Below are 19960 nucleotides of genomic sequence, written 5' to 3'. Positions count from 1 at the left end.
AAGCTATTTATATTTTCTGAGTCTTCGTCCAATCTGTGCTGCACTTCGTAGACTTCTCTCCAAAATACTTCGACCTCCTCTGGTTTGGGTGGGTGTTCGACAATAACTGAAGGGTCTTGGAAGAGTCGAGATGGGTCAGAGAGAAACTGTTGATTTTCTCTGACCCACCTCTCCCTCCGTTCTAGGCTTCTCTTAGCTTCAGATAGTATCCGTATTCTCTCAACAATATGCTGCCTGATGGTCAGCAGCTTTGACTTGTTAAGTGTGTGATCACGGGTCCGGAGTTCGCGCGCGAACTTTCGAACCTCGGCGGTAAAATTCCTGCCAAATGTGATGTAGTCAATCACACACTGAATGCGGGACGCGTACTGTCTTGCCCAGCCTACATTTATGGCAAGTTGATGCATTCGTCTTTTGGTCTTATGATCTACCGTTGGTTTTGTTTTACGGTTCGCATCGGCCAAATCTCTCGCTGAATTATACACACAATAATTGATAGCCCAGAGGTCGGATTCTCCGGAAAAATGTCCACGAAGCTCGTCATCCATTTCAGCCAGATCTTTAGGCTTGAGAGAAACCTTGGTGTTGATGTTTCTCCGGGTCGTAAAGCATCGCTCTTCATCTATTGGATGCCTGCCTGCGGTTGGTCTTAGTATCGCCTCTCTTTCTCTGTTGCCGCCTTGTGCTAGCTGTAGTAGAGTAGGCGTTCCGCTTACATAGCCCCTTTTACGGAGTAGTTCAACATGGTTTCGCAGACGTTGCTGCGAAAAGTGCGATAGTTCCGGGTGTTTCTCGCACCACAGAGCATGCAGCTGTGCCATGTAACCCCGTTCAGGGGCCACACTCGCATCGTAGCACTCTAGCAAGTCGTGATTCAGTCGCTCCGTCCACCCAAAGGTCGCGAGATCCCGCCGATCCATCGCATTGAATCCATTTTCATTGGCTCCCCCAGCTCTAGATTGGTCGGCATTGTTGGCCGACCCATTGTCATTGTTGTTCTCACGAGAAGCTAGGGAAAGGGGTTCGTCCATCCTTGTAGAGCCCCGCATGCAAGGATAAGGCTGCGTACTCTGAGAGGTCGCCCGGTATTCCAGAGTCACCGTTCTAGACACCTCACCCAGGGGCCATTCAGCATTTATTTTTGTAACCATATTCAGCAGAAACCCTTGGTACGGGGACCCTCTATCCGCAACCCGAGGACGCGTTCGATGGTTTTGTCATAGGCCCTTCGGTTTGATTCTAGAGGAATCAAAACCAAACCAGTATATATATATATAAAATATATAAATATAAATAATAAATTATTATACCGCAAAATTCCGACTTCTTGAAACTGCATACTGATTTTTGTTTACAAGAATATATTTTAACGTGACAAATAACGTTTTAGTGTTATTTACCTCTTGCAGAATCACTACAGAAGACATAAATGAAAGTAACAGTATTTTTTTACATCCGCACGTTACTATTATACCTTGTCGCAATGAAGGTCACATGCTATGTGGCACATCGTGCAATCTGCGTGCTACCGCACCCACTGTTATCTGGGAAGAGGATTTCATCCCACACGTAACAGTATTACCGTTTTAATGAATTGGCAAATGTGTTGCAAGTTATGAATGATAATCACCTTTGATTTTAAGATGCTAAGAAGAAAACACTGGCGATGAGGAAAGTTTTAACTCTCTAGCAGTTTTACTCCTTAAGCACGCTAAAATATTTAAACAAAATAAAATTTTTCATAAAAATAACAGGGTTTTGACCATTTAAATTCATGATTAAAAATAATAAAAACTGTGGAATTTTTGTGAGATAAAATGTTTCTCCTGCTTCTTTTTAGGTAAACTACATACTTGAACAAACAAGAATTATTTAAATAATTATAATATGATAAAAAATGTTTAAACAAGTTCAAATTGTTTAAAATCTGAAAATGAGTTAGCAGATAACTGGGCATTCTTGAATGACCGATTAATGATTATTCTTGGGTTTTCCTCGTAGCCCATAACAATGTTTTAAAGTTTTTTAACCTCAAACTTGCAATTTCGCTCAAATTTGAAGATTTTTCTAGGCATTCGAATAAAACAAGTAACAGGTGGGGGAGGGAGGGGGTGAGATAAAAGAAATTCAAAAAGAGAAAAATAAGAGCCACCCTAATTTATCATAGATTTCGGAACCAATGTATTATTGGTTTCAAAGCTAAAGAACCAGCGCTTTGAGGTCAGATTTCGGAAAAGTGAAGCGATTGTTGAAGAAAAAAACGTGAATGTGTTTTTGATGGCGTACAGAGTCGGCGATTCATACTTTGTGCGAAAAGATGAAGACAAAGTAAAGGAAGTCGATTTTACAACTAAAGTAAATCTTCGTTCTGCTTCAAATTTAGATTCTGGATTAAAACTGGTAATTATCTATTATAATTGCAAGAGATATTGCATTGATAAAAGATGAAAATTCCGACAAAGAATTGTTAAGTGTAATTCCAACAGTTCACGTAGAAATGAATAGGTGAAAATATTACATAATTGTTATGTTATGTTAGTTGCGTGCATTTGATAATGTCCACACATACGTTGAAGCACTTAAAAACGCTCACACCTAGTTCGGTAAATTTTGAAATGCCCAGTCTAAATTGCGTGCGGTTAACCGTTTAGCGGGCGCGCCCTGTAATTTCCCTTGAGCGAGTGCTTGTCGTTAATTTTACTTCACTCAGGTTTATCCAAGTTAACGAAAGAATTTTAAAGTGTTTCCATGTGAAGCAGCCAAAACATTTTTTAACTGAAAACCCAAGTCCCGATTCATCTTCATAAAACCCCAGGTTATGTTCTAAGTCTATCAATAATATTGAACAACGCCTCAAATTCAACTCTATCTCTTTTAAGGAAACAATTAAAAAAAGTTTCCATGTAAAACAGGCATAACATTTTTATTTGAAAATAGTCGCATAAGTCACCTTCAAAAGACTATGTTTTGTTTCCAAACAAAATGTCGCCATGTAAAACAACCGCAAAATTTTTAAATGAAAAATAGTCAAAAGCGCCACCTTTACAAAACCCCATATTATGTTTCTAACCCCACAATAATATTCCACAATACCCCAAAACAACCCCTATTTTATTAAGCATACTCGTCCGCCATATTGGATCCGCCATTTTGTTTTCTAAATTTTTGAGATCGGATTTGTATTTAGCGACCCAAAAAACCCCCAAACAACATAATTTGTCCCATTTTATACTTTTGGCCATTCTTTCGCAATTCGGCCCCACTATGGAACGACATAAATGTGGAACAATCAGATAAAGTAGTACAGGATACATAATATACTTACACGTAAATACGCGTATAACAAATAATTCTTTGCAAAATTGTCTGCCTAAAGTTTAGAAAGAGACTGATCCTGTAATAGGTGGATGTTCAGCGCATAATAATAAGTGTTTCGTGTAGAGAAGGGGTATTTGGGCAGTTGTCTAAAATTTTAGGACAGCGCGCCCGCTGAAGGGTTACAACGCTTTTTGCACGATTTCGCGTTGGTAGCCTAATTTTTACATACGATATGTATTATGTATATGCATATTTAATGTTGAGTATTTCTGTAGAAAAAACTTCGATATTAGTTGAGAATTGTAATCTCTAGCCGATTTCGAAAAGTAAATTCATAATTTAGACAACTGTGCGATGACACATGTTACTGTCTTGATTGAATTAACAAAATAAACCGTGCATCTCCAGAAAATTGCCGACATCATGCCACCTAGGTAAAAATATCCACACATGAAATTCCTCGTGAACTTTAAGCATCATTCTCTATCTCAAAAATTTCTTAAAGCTTCCAGATACGTTCAAATGGATATCATTTATGAATTTTGAGCACCTCGTTGTAGTGGGAAAGCTAACCGCCGAGGTAAAAAAGTATTCCAAATTGAAATAAAGGATGAACACGTTAAAAATGATGAACTACAATAATAATAGTCGAAACTCCTAGGATTGCTCATCTGAAAACTTTATCAAAGTTGCGAGAATCTTAATTCTGAGAAAGGTAAGGTGTTAATAGAACTCAGTGGTAAAAAACTATTACCTATTCTTCTCACGAGGTCAGGTGATCCCAGAATTTAAACGACTGGTTCTCAAAGATTTCAGCGTGACGGGTGATTCTAGAAGTGGTGTTTTTGGAGCAGAAAGGCTTTGGTGTACTGAAAGAAATTAGTAATACAACGGCAACACGAGAATAACAAGAGTACAGAGTACGCTTGTTGCTGTGAGGAGAGGCATCCCCTTATAGTAACACCTTCATGAAATCGTATACTATACTAATAGGTCACTGTCCATAAGTCCATAGGGACTTTCGCGCCAAAACGTATTATCAATGCTTGACACTCTAAAATTGCATAAATCTAAAAGAAGAAAAAGATCAATCTACAAGATTCGACCTCCAAAAAGGCATAAGCGTCAAAGTTTGTTATAGCAAAAGGGCATAAGACACAAAACTTGGAATGCCAAAAGGGTTATAAGAGCCAATCTACATACCTGTCATTTGGAGTAACTATGAATCAAGACTCCATGCAAATTTTTTTTCCATTGTCATTTCACTGTATATTCTAAGAATATTGTTTATAAAAGCCAATGATTAATCAAATGAATTCAATTAAAAAATACAAACGATCGAAATCTAAAAAACTAATGCTAGTTTTGTATCGTTCTCCTCTTCACGTTCTTCTATTTGGTCTAAAAATAATTAAAAAATTTTTTTATTACAAAAAAAAAGTTTAAATTGTTGTCCTTGAGCCTTAAACAATGACAAACCAATTAAAACCTTGAATTACTGCCAAAGAAGGTGATTATAGTAATTCTTATTAAGGTAATTATGCACAATTTTTTTAACATTCTAGTTGCTTTTGGGCAGATTTTTTTATCACGCCTTTCTAGAGAATGACCTTTTCGATACACTTTACAACACGAAAAGGGAGAATTTTTAGCATTTGTGACATAAAGTATTCCTTCGTTTAAAGACTAAAAACGAGACACGTAAAAAAAGAGAAAGAAAAGAAAGACAGAGATTTGAAGGTCGTCTTCTTTTTATTTCCTCTAGTTTGATTTTTTTCTCTGTGTTTTTGGCCAATTTGGTTGTTTTTTCATTTTTGGAGTGAACAGTTTTTTTCTAAACATTTTTTTTATGGAAATAAATAAAGATAGAACACTATATTTTATTTAGGTAAAATTAAAAATTGCTTATCAATACATACCTATTGACATTTTGGCGTTGCTCGAAATATTCGTACTCCGTATCGGGATAGGGTAAATTATCATCTTCATCTTTTCTACATTTTCTGCCACACAAGTAACCCGTAACAAATCCAACAAATAAAGCAGACAATGCACCAGCAACGACTGCTATTACTAACGTTTCGACGGAATACTGTGGTGGTGGAGAATCTGCTGCTGATACTTCTGGTCCTGAAATAGACAATGACAATTTTTTGTAAACATCAAATATTCTTATTGTTATTAAACGATTGCTTTTGCACGAATTTTATAATTAAATTAGCCTTTGGTGCATTTATTGGAGTTCCAAATGACAGATCAAGTTCATTATTCTTCTATGATGAATAGTTGAGGACTTGATCATTGAGAATTGCATCGGATTAAAAACAGGCTTCTCTTAAAAAATGGCTTACTCCGCGAAAACTCGACGATTATTTTAGTTTCAAGTTGTTTAAAATTGTAGAAATTAAAACTAATAAATCTTCTGATGCAGCTGAAGCAAAATTTTATTGTACAAATACTAGTGCTTTTACCTACTATGTTGAAGAAGAACGGAAAATATCGGAAGCATATTTAAAATTATACATGAAGGAGGTTGATTTCTGAAGAATTGCCTTTCAATTTAATCATAGTCTTATTTAGGAAACGATCACAGAAGCAGACTTTCTACGTATGAGAAAGGTATAGCTGCTAAGCGATTCAAGGATGCTGGGTTAAAAAATTATTCTTATCAGAATAAGCTCTGTGTTCTGAGGAGAATCACGAAAATTTTTTGCAACTATGGTCTGTGCTAAATGCCCATAGATTCGAAAGCACAATAGAAACAGATTTAAAGTCAGCGAATATCTTAGTTGGTATTTACAACTCATCACGATCAAAAATTTTCAGAACTCACTGCACCACCAGAATTGCACTTATTGCTTGGCGTGGTGAATACGTTTTTCACGAGTATGTTATAATATTTTGAGAATGAATCTTTGGAATCAGCCAAAGCGTGTTATGCTCATCGAGAAAAAATGCATAGTGGTTTAACATTCGATGGCAACCCCTGTGAAAAAACTATTAGAAAATGACTTTAAAAAAGTCGTTACTGCATATTTTGGAGATAATTTGCATGTAGATTAGGAAAGTTGTATATCAGCTTTTAATTACCCCTAAACTACAGGAAATACTTATTCATGTTGAACAATTATCAAAGAAAATCGGACGGGACTAGGATTTTTTAGCGAGCAGACAATGGAATCGGTCCATTTTGATTTTTAATCCATCTGTGAGAAAAACAAAGTTGCCAAAACCTAATCAAAATCAATTGTAACATATTTTTTAATGAATAGGTTCAAATTGTACACAGTGTCAACTAAAAACCACTTCACGATAACTCTTTGCTACGATACTTTGCAAATTTACCATTTTTAATTATTATGAAAATTTTTATTAAAAACCGACCAAAAAAAAGCACCACTGCAGAGATTTCCTAGTTGCGCGCACTTAGCACGCGGTCCGAAATTTTTTCGGAAGCGCAGGTTATTACCGCCAAAAATAACAGGTATGAGTTTGGACCTTGCTGGAAGTACAATTGCCAAAAGACTGAAGTCCCGAAGAGACCTGGGAATCAAGCAGAAGCAGTACTGAAGTCAACGTAACGGTCACCTCTAAAGGAGAGCGTGAAATCCCGGTTTAGCAGCATTGTAATAGTATGATCCCCTCTCTTAATCTACCACCCAAGACGCCAAGATACGAAAGCACTACGAAACCTATTGCCCGAGATATGGCCTCAAAGTTACAATACATCTTAGTTGAAGTGAGTCTTCGGGTGTGGATACATCAGAAGGCAGCACCTAGGAGCGAAGCGAATTCGATGACCGCCTCCACCTAAAGCAGGGAAAAAAGAATCTGTTTATAGATGGAGAAATCTTTGGTCGTCGAACATACGTATTTCTGGGATAATCAGATGTTTGAAATCCCAGAGGCCGTCTCCTTCACCGAGGAAGAGATCGGACTAGAAGTACTCAGTACCGTGAAGGAGGAAGTGCAAGATGCATTCCAAAATGACTCAAGCGGCTGCTGCGAAATATAGGCAAAAGTCGAAACAGTTTGTGAGTAAGTAGGTGAATCGTTTCAAAGAGGTGAAAAATGTCGAACTTCCCAAATCGCGGTTCTGTCGGTGTAGTGACGGAAAAAGACGAAAAAGTGATTTGTGACCTGTTTTTGAAAAATCGAACATTAACTTTGCGTGAAGGTGCTTCGAAATTATCCAAAAAAGGTTTGAACATATCGTACGGAACTGTTCTTAAACATTTGATCGCAAATAATTTGAAATTTCGAAGTACTTTGCAAAAACCGATGTTGAGTGAAAAACATGTCCAAAAACGTCTCGAATGGGCCAGAGATAATTTGGATCGTGACTGGGGCAATGTTATCTTCACCGATGAATCTTCTTTTTGGGACTTTCTTATCATCAGGCATGCTTGGGCCACACCCACGAACAAAGTGCTCCAAAGGACCGTAAAATATCCTGTAAAGGTCCGAGTTTGGGGATGTTTCTCAGAAAAAGGATTTGGGAAGTTGCACATCATTTACAAGAAAGCTTTGTTGCCGACTGCTAAAAATTGGCACAAGAAGAAAAGTGACAATTGGATTCTCTAGGAGGACAACGACCCGAAACATCGAAGCAAGGCCTGTCGCTTGTGGAAGGAGCAAAATGGTGTCGTGACTTTGGATTGGCCGTCTCAGTCACCCGATGTTAATCCAATTGAAAACGTTTGAGCTCAAATGAAGATAAAGCTTGGGAAGAACCGATCCTGTAATTTGAAGCAGCTTGTTCGCCGAATTCACCAAATTTGGTTGTCGTTTTCAGAAGAATACGCGAAAGAACTCGTCCAAAGTATGCCTCGAAGATGCCAAGCCGTTATTGACGCTGAAGGTGATTGGACCTGCTATTAATGTATTTGCATGAAATTTTTCGATAAGATAAAACAATATTTGAAAGAATTTTCGTATTGAGTCTTTTCATTTTCTCACAACAGTGACCACGCTCTTATTTAACCGACTGTACATCAATATGGATGAAGAGCGAGCAATAAATCTTCTGCAGGCAAACCAAATTAAGCTATGATGGGCTTCCTCCATGATTGAGAAAAAACGAAGGCGACACGCTGTTCTCACTACCAAGGCTACATCCAACTTGTAGTAATTGAATGCCCACTCCCTCTAGAAAAATGGCAGACAAACAGGTAGGCAAACAGGTAGAGAACATTTTTACATAAAATAAATGCTCTCTCATTCAGGATAAAAATATAATAGAAAAATAGCTCGGCTAAGGAGAGGGTTGGGTTAAAAATCCAGAAAAAATTACATCACGTGACGAGTGTGCGCCACCCTATACTATATTTAAATTATGCTTACTAACCTGAATTACTTTGTTCCTCGTCTTGCATGATATTTATAATCTCTCCCCCTTGGCTATCCTTATTAGATGGCATAGAATCCTGAGGAAATTTGTTTTGATTAGCAGAAATGGCACCAACACTGCTAGCATCCTTACTCTGACTTTTACTTGGTGGACAAGACGTATGCGTCCCGGTGGCTACACTCTGTAAGAACCGCGAAGCATCTGTAGCAGCCGGTCCAACAAGAGCACGACATTTTCCTTCTAACTTGTCCCAAGCACAGTATGGGTCCTGCAGTGCAACGCATTCGCCACAAGAAAGAATTTTGTCACTATAGCATCGATGCAATCTCAATGCTTGGACTTGGCTGTCAGATATAACAACAAGGCGACCATCTTCCAAACCATCACCAGCTTGGGATGCACGTACCACTTTTATGCCACGTACTGGAACCGTTGCCGGAAAAGCTTGGATTTCTTCTATAACAACTGGACTAACTCTTTGGTGAGAATCAGCGGACTCAGCGTTTATGGCTTTAATAACTTTTCCGTTGTCAGTACCAATAAACAAAACATCATAGGTTTTGCCTCCGGGCGTTTTCACTTGAGGATCTACTGTTATCTGTGTAAATCTATAGCTGCAAAATAAATAAATGTTTATTTGATGAAAAATCAATTTATTACTGAAGTCAACTGTTGGATGAATTGAGGCTCAGGAGAAATAACGTGTTATACCTTGTGTGACTCATTTGAGGAAGTACATTGTAGCTATCTCAAATAGTGATACTTTTTATTATAATATTACAATTTCTATAGTGAACTTACCACAGTCATACATCAAGATGTTATGAAATTAAAAGAATGCCTCTAATTTATAATACTATACAAAAATAGTGTTTTTATATTTTTAATCGTTTCAAGAGACGACATAATTTAAAAAACTAGCTTTTTTAATCGTGCAGCACTGCCAAAAAAATTATTCTAAAAATTACATCTAATATATTTTTTATCGTTGATTGATTTTATTTTTGCTGAATATAACTAATAACCAAGAACTTATGACAGCAAGCTTTCTTATACAAATAATTGGATATATAATCTTAATGTTGTAACCAACAAAAAGTAATAAACAACTTGTCTTTTATTTCCAAACTTTCTCCTTATTACACGAAAACCGTTATCTTTTGCAGACGGAAACTCATAATAATATTTTAGATCCCAAAGTGCAGATTCAAAAAAGGAGTACCGTTTATTATCTACAAATCCATTTTCTCTCCCAATCTTAAATAGGAAAAAATTTTCCTTGTAAGCAGCTAAACTTCGCCAATTGGGCATCGCATATCCGTTCATTGTTGATCAGAATTAGAGTTTTAATTGCTGTTTATATACATTTTTTTAGTTTTTGTTCACCTTATTATGCTTATAAAGTAGGCAGGAAATCTAAAGAATGTTACAGAACTTGAAAAAGAGCATTTAGGCAATATATAAAATATTTGTACTTTTTCATTTGCATTTCAATTTCATTTTAATTTCTATAAAACTGTTTTCCTGATTGTGTAATAATAGACTTAACAATAAATTTAAAATCTTTACAAGAATGTGGAACTTTGAACAAACTGAATTTTTTTGAACAATTAAATTCTATTATTACTTTCTCAGTAAAATTTAAAAATCAAAATTTGTTGCCTATTAAGATAGAGTTTTATGGCTTTAAATATTATAGCATTTATTCTTACGACATCAAGAATAATTTCAAACACCCAAAAAAGGCATTTTTTGAACTATTGAAAACTCCTTCTAAATATCTTTCTAACTCGTCAATACTGAAAGGTTAAGCACACACGAGTGCGGTTAGCACTAGGATGGGTGACCACTCGTCAATATCACTTAATTAGTTTGAAGCCTTCCTTAAGTTGTAAGTTTAGATTGACACCTATTTAAACCAAATGAAATTAGAACACCTAAGTGAACAAAAGATCATGTGGATTTAGGCCCGCGGAGTTTATTTATAATCGAAAATAAGATTTATAATTATAAAGTATATTCATCCAACATCCAAATTTTTCTTTCATTAACTGTGCATCTTAACCAATCCCACCACACTCCGTCTATCCGTATTCTCCCATACTTAACCCATGTTCTCTTTCCCTTTTTTCTTTCATCTTCCGCTATTTTCCTCAATTTATATTGCATCGTCCTTTCTACCCATGTCAAATCATCCTCTATTCTCTCTGGACTTCCATATAATAACCTCTTCTTTGTCATCACCTCCCTCTTATGTTCCCATTTCTTTAATTTCACCAGTACCATTAACTCCCCTCTTCGCTCTTCCCTTCCTACATTTAGCAGTTCCTCTATCTCTACCTTAGCGCGAATCCTTTTTAGTACTTGGCCCACCCCTTCCTTCAGCTCTTTCCCCTCTAATCTTATACCCTTTATCACTGTGTTTAATTTTCTTTCTTCCCTCTCTTTCCTTTCTATTCTTTGTTCTATTTTTCTCAGCCTTTCCATCTCCTTATTCCCACTCTAGCCCATACTACAATCCCACTTCGATCTTTCAAGTTTCTTCATCCTACCTTGCATCTCCTCTCCCTTTTTATTATTATCTTCTTCCTGCTTTTCTGGCTTTTGTTCTAATGACTGCATCCTCTTTTCTAACTTTTCCCTGATTTCTTCCCATTTTTTTATTTCCTTCTTAACTTCAGCCATTTCCCGCCTAATTTCCTTCTTTAATTCCTCTCTCCTTTTCTCCTGTTTTTCTTCATAAATCCCCATTACCTCTATCATTACTTCGCGCATTTCCTTTAGTCTTTCCTCTTTCAAAGTAACTCCACTTACATCTCCGCTTCCGTCAGCCCCCTTACTATTATCACTCTTCCCTACCAAACTCTGCTTTTCTGGCAGCGAACTAAACATTTTTTTATATTTCACGCTCGCCCCGATAGCTTCCTTCTCTTCACTGCTTTCCCTCCCCCCTCTCTTCCTTTTAATAAAAGCCTTAATTCAGCCTACGCTTTTTTCTGTTAATCTTTGCTTTTCTATAGTTCTCTTATACTTCCCCCTTGTCTTCCTTTCCTTGATCTCCTCTTTCGGCGTACTGAATACTTCTTGCTCTAGATCTGTTTCTTCCGCGGAGATACTCGGTCCGCTAGCCATGAATCAAATTCAAACTCGCCCGCTTTCTATGCTTCCCTGCCTCTATCTACCATCGCGATGTGACACCTGTTTCGATTTTCTTTATCGCTACCCAACCCTGCTACTACCAACCCGATCAACACAGTCCCCTCACCCTGTGACAAATCTCCAAACAAACTTCCACACAAATCTATCTCAATCCTCTAAAATATCTACCTCCCCTTTTCAATCTCACAATCCCTTAATTAATTTCTCACATCCACACCCTTCTGCACACTTCCACAATCCACTCACCTCAAATTTCACACATCTGAAGTTGAGAATGTAAGAGCTTCAAATTACTTCAATGCGTTTAAATATCCCATTAGTTTAAATACTATATCGCACGTAATTTTTGACATAGAATCTGATTCTGACATTGTTTATGGAATTAATGTTTTTTATGTAATAATTTTTTTGAACACAATGTTTAAGCAAAATAATTTTGAAAAACTAATCACATGTTTTGATTAAGCGTACTCAAAAACCCCTTAAGTAAACCCCAAAATTAGTTAATAACGCAAAAACTTGTTCAAACAAATTAATTTTGAAAAAGTAATGGCAAATTTAAATTAGCGAGGCCTCAAACCCTTAAAACTATATCTGGTTTATATAGTTCGTGTCTAAAAAAATCTTATGGTCACAGAAGAGTTTAAAAGACTGAGTTGTGGTTGGCCTTGCATTTAACATTTTTTTATCCGCCATATTGGAATCGATATTAATATTTTAGAAATAATAATAATAAGGATTATTGAAAATAGGTTTTCAAGACGAACATTAAAACGATATTACAATATTAAAACGAACATTACATAAAAATAAAAAAAATTATTTTTGCGTCGCCATTTTGAAATGGAGCATTTTAGTAGTTCATTTATTTCCAGCAACACCAAAAATATCAAAGTACACATGCTAAAGATAATCTGTGCCAAATTTGGTGAAAATAAAAATATCCGTTTACGAGATATTTAGGAGGCTCGATTGACATGCGATTGACATGGAATTGGAGATATATATATTTATATATATACACGTTAAACGGTGTTTATTGGGTCGCCGAGATAATACGATTTTGCCTAATGAGATCAATAGAGGACAGTCTCCTGAGGTGTTGACCACCTTTTTTTAGTTTTTAACCGTATGTCTAAATGCGTGGGCGGGAATATATACAAAGCGGTATTTGTCAGGGCATCAAATTGAAAGCATCAAAATGACATGTAAAACAAAATGTAGAGTAGTGAAACTTATTTATCATGAATAACACAAGAACTTCAATCAAATTCACGTTCTCAAAAGTCAAAAAAATAATAATAAACGAGCCTTTTTTTAGGATGAATTTTATAGAGATTTAACGGTGTTTATTGGGTCACATTCAGACAGATTTAATCGTACTAGGCAGTCTGATAATTACCTGAAAATTCTAAGAGATGGCATTAGTATTCCCTAATGTGAACCATTTTCGCCGAGCTTGATCCTTCAAATGACGCCTGTCAAAACTTCAGCCATTTATGTTTACGCATTTACAAGTTACAGCACTGAGAAGCGACTAACCTCCGAGTTTTTTTTATTATGGAAAAATCTGAGTTTCGAGTTTTGATCAAACACTACTATCTTCGCAAGAAAACGATATATGAGACCAAGGCAAGCTGGATAAGTATTACCCGGACTCTGTACCGTCGATTGGAACGATTCATAAGTGGTTTTCCGAGTTTCGTTGTGACCGTACGAGCACAGTTGATGCTGAACGATCTGGGCGCCCAAAAGAGGTCACTACACCAGAAAATGTCGAAAAAATCCGTGATACGATGTTGAATGATCCCAAAGTGAAATTGAGAGAGGTATCTAATGCTGTAGGCATATCATTGGAACGTGTGGGCAATATCGTGCATTCAGTTTTGGGCATGAAGAAGCTCTGCGCGTGATGGGTGCCGCGTTTGCTCACAGTGGACCAAAAACGAATTCGTGTGACAACTTCCCAGCAGAATTTGGCATTATTTTCGCGTAAGCCGACCGAGTTTTTGCGCCAATTCATAACGCAACAGGCAAAACAGTGGGTTCCACCGGGCCAAAGTGCTCCGAAGCGTCCAAAAACGCAACAATGGGTCGGAAAATTTATGGCCTCCGTATTTTAGGATGCACATGGCATACTATTCGTGGACTATCTTGAAAAAGGTAAGACCATAACCGGAGCATACTATTCATCATTATTGGACCGATTGAAAATCGAAATCGCCGAAAAACGACCGCATTTGAAGAAGAAAAAACCGCTTTATCATCACGACAATGCGCCTGTTCATTCATGCTATCGACCTAAAAGAAGAGTATGTTGGAAAATAAAACCGACTTTGGCCAAAAAAACGTCTCCGTGTTTCATTTTTCAGGGACTTATCAGACTGCCTAGTATATCTCAACGCTTAATGAAGTTAGCCAAATTCTTAACAGCAACGAAAAGATAGTCTATGCTTCGGAGAACGCACCGATAACAACCTACATAAACCAATTGATTAATGGGTATAATAACATTTTAGGAGACAGCCAATGAGTTTATGGCTTTAAAAAATCGAACGTCCTAATACTCACATTACATCTTGCGAACGACCTTGAATATATAACATTAAAAATAATTATATTATCAAATGCGTGGGACAAATCGGCTGATCGTTGTCCATAGAACATCTGAATCAGCTGATGTTTGGGAAATCCGAATTGATTTTCGCCAAGGTCAACTAATGTCATGATAGTCCAAGAAACTGACAACGATTCGTATTAAGAGAATATAGCGTTTTCCTTCATCAAAATCTGACAGCGACGGGCGACCTGCTAAACACCCTTCCGTATCTAATTTGCATTTTATAACGATATGTTCTACGAAGAATAGGCTGTCTTCGTTTCCTTTAAGAATAAGGCTAGCTTCATATGCTATGAAATTTAGTAAACGCGTAGAAGAGTTAAAAGACATAACAATCTTTCAAAATGCCTTTGTTTGAAAGTTATTGGAGCCTAAATTACATTACAAAGTGTAATGGAAAATACTGTAGTTTTGAATTCGTTGGAAATGTTTCGAAAAATATTAGGTTAGTTATTCCTCCTAAAAACTTAGCTAAATGAAGTTAGCCAAATTCTTAACGGTAACGAAAAGATAGCATATGCTTCGTAGAACTTATGGATAACAACCTACATAAACTAACTGAGTAATAGGTATAAACAAATTTTAGAAGGCAGCCAATAAGTTTATGGCTTTAAAAAATCGAAGGCCCTATTACTAATGTTACATTTTGCGAGCGACCTTTAATATATAATTTTAAAAATAATAATCTTATGAAATGGGCGAGATAAATCGGCTGATCGTTGTCCATAGAAACCACGAATCAGCTGACGTATGGGAAATCCAAATTGATATTCTCCAAGTTCAAGAAATGTCATGCGATAGTCCAAGAAGCTGATAACGATTCGCATTAAGTGAGTATAGCGTTTTTCTTCATAAAAATCTGCCACCGACGGGCGACCTGTTAAACATTAAGAATAAGCCTAGCTTTATATTTTATGACATTTAGTAAACGCGTAGAAGAGTTAAAAAAAATAATAATCTTCCAAATTTGTTCGTTTGAAAGTGATTGAAAACTAAATTACATGACAAACTGTGATACAAAATACGGTAGTTTTTTAATTAGTAGAAAATGTTTAGAAAAATAATAGGTTATTTATTTCTTCTGAAAACTTTGCTAAATGAAGTTAGTCAAATTCTTAACAGCAACGAAAAGATAGCCTATGCTTCGTAGAATCCATCGATAACAACTTACATAAACTAATTGAGTAATGGGTATACAAACATTTTAGGAGACAGCCAATGAGTTTATGGCTATGACAAATCGAACGTCCTATTACTAATATTACATCTTGCAAGCGACCTTAAATATATAACTTTATAAATAATTATATTATCAAATGTGCGGGACAAATCGGCTGATCGTTGTCCATAGAAACCACGAATCAGTTGAAGTTTGGGAAATCCAAATTGATATTCTGCAAGGTCAACTAATGTCACGCGAAAGTCCAAGAAACTGATAAAGATTCGCATTAGGTGAAAATAGTATTTTTCGTCATCAAAATCTGCCAGTGACGGGCTACCTGCTAAACACCCTTACATATCTAACTCGAGTTTTATAACGATAGGTTCTCCGAGGAATGAGTTATATTTTCGTTACCATTAAGAATAAGTCTAACTTCATATTTTATGAAATTTAGTAAAAGTGTAGAAGTATTAAAAGAAATAATAATCTTTCAAAATTTCTTCGTTTGAAAGTTATTGGAGGCTAAAATACATTATAAACTGTAATACAAAATACTGTGGTTTTTAATTCGTTTGAAATGTTTCGAAAAATAATAGGTTATTTATTCCTCCTAAAACTTAGCTAAATGAAGTTAGCCAAATTCTTAACAGTAACGAAAAGATAGCCTACGCTTCGTAGAACCCATCGACAACAACCTAGATAAACTAATTGAGTAATGGGTATAAAAACATTTTAGGAGACAGCCAATGAGTTTATGGCTTTAAAAAATCGAAGGTCCTATTAACAATATTACATTTTGCGATCGACCTTGAATATTTAATTTTAAAAATGATAATCTTATGAAACGGGCGAGAGAAATTGGCTGATCGTTCTTCATAGAAACCACGAATCAGCTGACGTTTGGGAAATCCAAATTGATATTCTCCATGGTCAAGTTATGTCATGCAATAGTCCAAGAAGCTGACACCGATTCGTATTAAGTGAATATAGTATTTTCCTTCATCAAAATCTGACACCGACGGGCGACCTGCTAAACACCCTTACGTATCTGATTCGCATTTTACAACGATAGGTTCTAAGAAGAATTGGCTATCTTTTCGTTATTTACTTTTCGTTCATATATTATGAAATTCATTAAACGCGTAGAAGTGCTGGAAGAAATAACAATGTATCAAAATATCTTCGTTTCAAAGTTATTGGAGACTAAATTACTTTACAAGCTGTAATACAAAATACTGCAGTTTTTAATCCGTTGGAAATATTTCGAAAAATAATAGGTTATTTATTTCTCCTAAAAACTTAGCTACATGAAATTAGCCCAATTCTTAACAGCAAAGAAAAGTAAGCCTATGCTTCGTAGAACCCATCGATAACAACCTATATAAACTAACTGAGTAATACGTATAAAACATTTCAGGAGACAGCCAATGAGTTTATGGCTTTAAAAAATTGAACGTCTTATTACGTCTTATATTATCCAATACTCAGGAATAATACTCACCATTAGTATTTACTTCTACTGCTCATCACTAAAACTTATCCCAATACACATCATTAACACTCATCACTCATACTGAACCATAATACTCGTCCGAATACTTCCGTTAATTAAATTCACGAAATTAGTATTCGAATCCATATCCTCATTATATCGCTCATTTAAGTATACGTTATTTATATGTAATTTTCGTAACTGTATAAGCCGATTTTAATCTTTTAACGTTGTATATCCTTAATATTTGTCATAATTGTACCTCTGGAAAGTGTACCACAACGATGTTTTTATTTTACTATGTGCAATAAATATTATAAGACATTTAATAGTTGTTAATAATTATAAAGAGGAAAATTAAATTTTACTGTTAAGGGATGATCCATATAAAAAAGTTCCAAAAATTACGAAAAATTGGCGATATGTAGAGAATGTATAAGTGTCTGAAATTTACATTGATTGCTGTTCGAATTCACTATGGGGAGTTAAAACTAACTTAAGAAAATTCTGTAATTTTTCGATTTCATTGCGTAAATTAAAACCCGTAATACATGCAAGCAAAGATTTTATTAAAAATCAATTACATTTTATTTAGGTCTACCACAGATAGAAAGATTCTTCGGTTATCGAAAAACATTTCGATTGAATATACATAGGTTCTTAGAGGGTCCGCATTAGATATGTATGGGTCTTTAGCAGGTCGTTCACGAATGGCTGTTATTATTAATTCAAAACATCATAATAACCTAATTTAAATCGTTATGATCTTCATGCAAAACTGTATTACAATTATTGAACTTACAGAATATCTATACGGATTCCGTATACCCTGGCGGACCAAAGGAACCGAAAGGAGCTTCTGCAAAGTACCCTTAAAGACCCCACTGAGTTCTCATTCGGTTCCTCCTTAAAAAAAAACTAAAAAAAAACAGCAAGATCAACTTTAGCATTGTTGAAATTCTGATTCTACGTTAAAATTTTCATTAAAAACTCACGGAGTAATCGCAATCATTTTCTTGCAGCGTTTAAAACTTTGAAAAATAAAATACCTGTAATTTACATGGCCCAAAGGCGGCTTCAAGTGCATCTTCTTTTAGTAGCAGTTAATAAGCGTTCCGTCGTTGATTGCAGATGTGTCCGGAATGAGTCCGGAATGCGTTGCGTTTTGCGTAATGCGTAATGCACTAGACATTTCAGCCAATAATATTCTTCTAGTTATTCGGAGAAACACTGCGATTGGCTGAATTATCTACTGATTTGACGCATTACTCAACGCAACGCAACATACTACTTAAGATATTATGAAAGCGCTTGAAATCACCTTCAGCAGAATTTAATGACATTTTTTTTAAATTTTTACCGCTGCCAAATAAAGTATTGCGTATACTCCCTGAGTTTCTAATGGAAATTTTATTGTAGAATCCGAATTTCAACAATTTAAAAGTTGATCTTGCTATTTTTTGAGTTTTTAAAGAAAGAACTGAAGGGGGACTCAGTGGAGTCTTTAAGGGTACTTGTATGAGACTCCCTTCGGTTCCTCCGGTCCGCCAGGGTTCAGTTAGTATATGTATATGATCTTATAAGGTCTGAATTAGGCACGTAAGGATGTTTAGCATGTCTGTTTCGGCTGGAAGTTATTTTTAATTGTAAACGTCCTCGTCTTTTGATTCGAATTGATATGATTTTCATTAAATTTGCCATGACTTGTTTCAAACTAGGAGAATATGAATAAGGCTTCCCTGGACGCCAGCGCATTGATGGGCTCTATAAACAGTGATCTTGTAAATTATTGCGGATATGAGATGATATAATTAGGTTTGAAATTAGAGACTTTTAATTCTTTAGCGGAATATAATATAAGTAATATGATGCTGGGGTTTTGCAGCGTCATAGATCCCTTGAGTGCCTGTTTACATGTTTTTACTCATTCTTTTTCGGTCAATATATGTATATGGACTTATTAGGTACAAATCAAATACGTAAGACAGGTCGCTTACATGTGGCAGTTGTTATTAATAGAGATCACTGTAATCGCTTATATGAATCACTGTCATCTTCATTGAAGATCGTATGACACATATTAAACTTTGAGAATGTCAATACAGATTGCTTGTACTTTGACTTATGATTACTTACTTTATGATTGCTTACTTTCGGCTTATTGTAATATAAATTTTATTCTTTGTGCGATTGTGCTTATTGGGTCTTTTGTGTATGAATATTTCGACGGACCCAATAAGTACCTTCATGTCCTTCACTCATCGTAGGTAAAGCGTAGTTTATCGGGTCCTACGTATTAAAATTGGATTTTTGTGTAACTGTTGCTTATACATAATATATTTGACTTTATAAATGTTTCTGTAATTACTTGAAAATTCTATGCAAATTGTTAATTTTAATATGTAAAGATTTTTTGCAGATATAAAAATCAATATTGTGTAAGTTAATATCTCAGATATATTTTCCCTTGTAAATTAGATTTCTTGAACGTTACATCCCTTTTATTTTGTGATGTCAAACATTTTTACATCTTTTTCAAACTGAAAATGTTTCTTCATATATAAGGGCGATTTTTGAGTCTTTTATATAAAAATATATCAACCGACCCATTAAACACCTTTATGTACCGCACTCTTCAAGGTAAAGCGTAGTTTTTCGGGTCCATATCTAACTGTGGCTTATACATAATAAAGTAGACTTGATAAATGTTTCTGTAATTACTTGAAAACTCTATGTAAAGTACTAATTTTAATATCCAAAGATTTTTTGCAGATATAAAAAATCATTATTTTATACAATAATACCAAAGATATATTTTCCGTTGTAAATTAGCTTTCTTATACCTTACATCACTTTTAT

General features: G+C 35.5%; 1 protein-coding gene across 4 annotated transcripts in view; it reads right to left on the bottom strand.

Annotated features, from left to right (window-relative positions):
* Positions 1 to 19960, bottom strand: part of LOC117175851 (semaphorin-1A-like) — a 545745-nt gene that overhangs the window by 40307 nt on the left and 485478 nt on the right. For all 4 annotated transcript variants that reach the window (XR_004467545.1, XM_033365637.1, XM_033365636.1 and 1 more), the window contains 2 exons: positions 8666 to 9282; positions 5238 to 5448 (listed from right to left, as the gene is read on the bottom strand). Coding sequence is in view for 3 of the 4 variants with exons in the window: in XM_033365637.1 (XP_033221528.1) it covers positions 5238 to 5448; positions 8666 to 9282 (828 nt within the window). In the remaining variant the exon portion in view is untranslated. The remainder of the gene's footprint in view (positions 1 to 5237; positions 5449 to 8665; positions 9283 to 19960) is intronic.

This window comes from Belonocnema kinseyi, chromosome 7 (genome assembly GCF_010883055.1).
Source record: "Belonocnema kinseyi isolate 2016_QV_RU_SX_M_011 chromosome 7, B_treatae_v1, whole genome shotgun sequence".
NCBI classification, from domain to species: Eukaryota; Metazoa; Arthropoda; class Insecta; order Hymenoptera; family Cynipidae; genus Belonocnema; species Belonocnema kinseyi.
The sequence above is the reverse complement of the archived record's forward strand: the minus strand, read 5'-3'. Positions and strand labels throughout refer to the sequence as shown.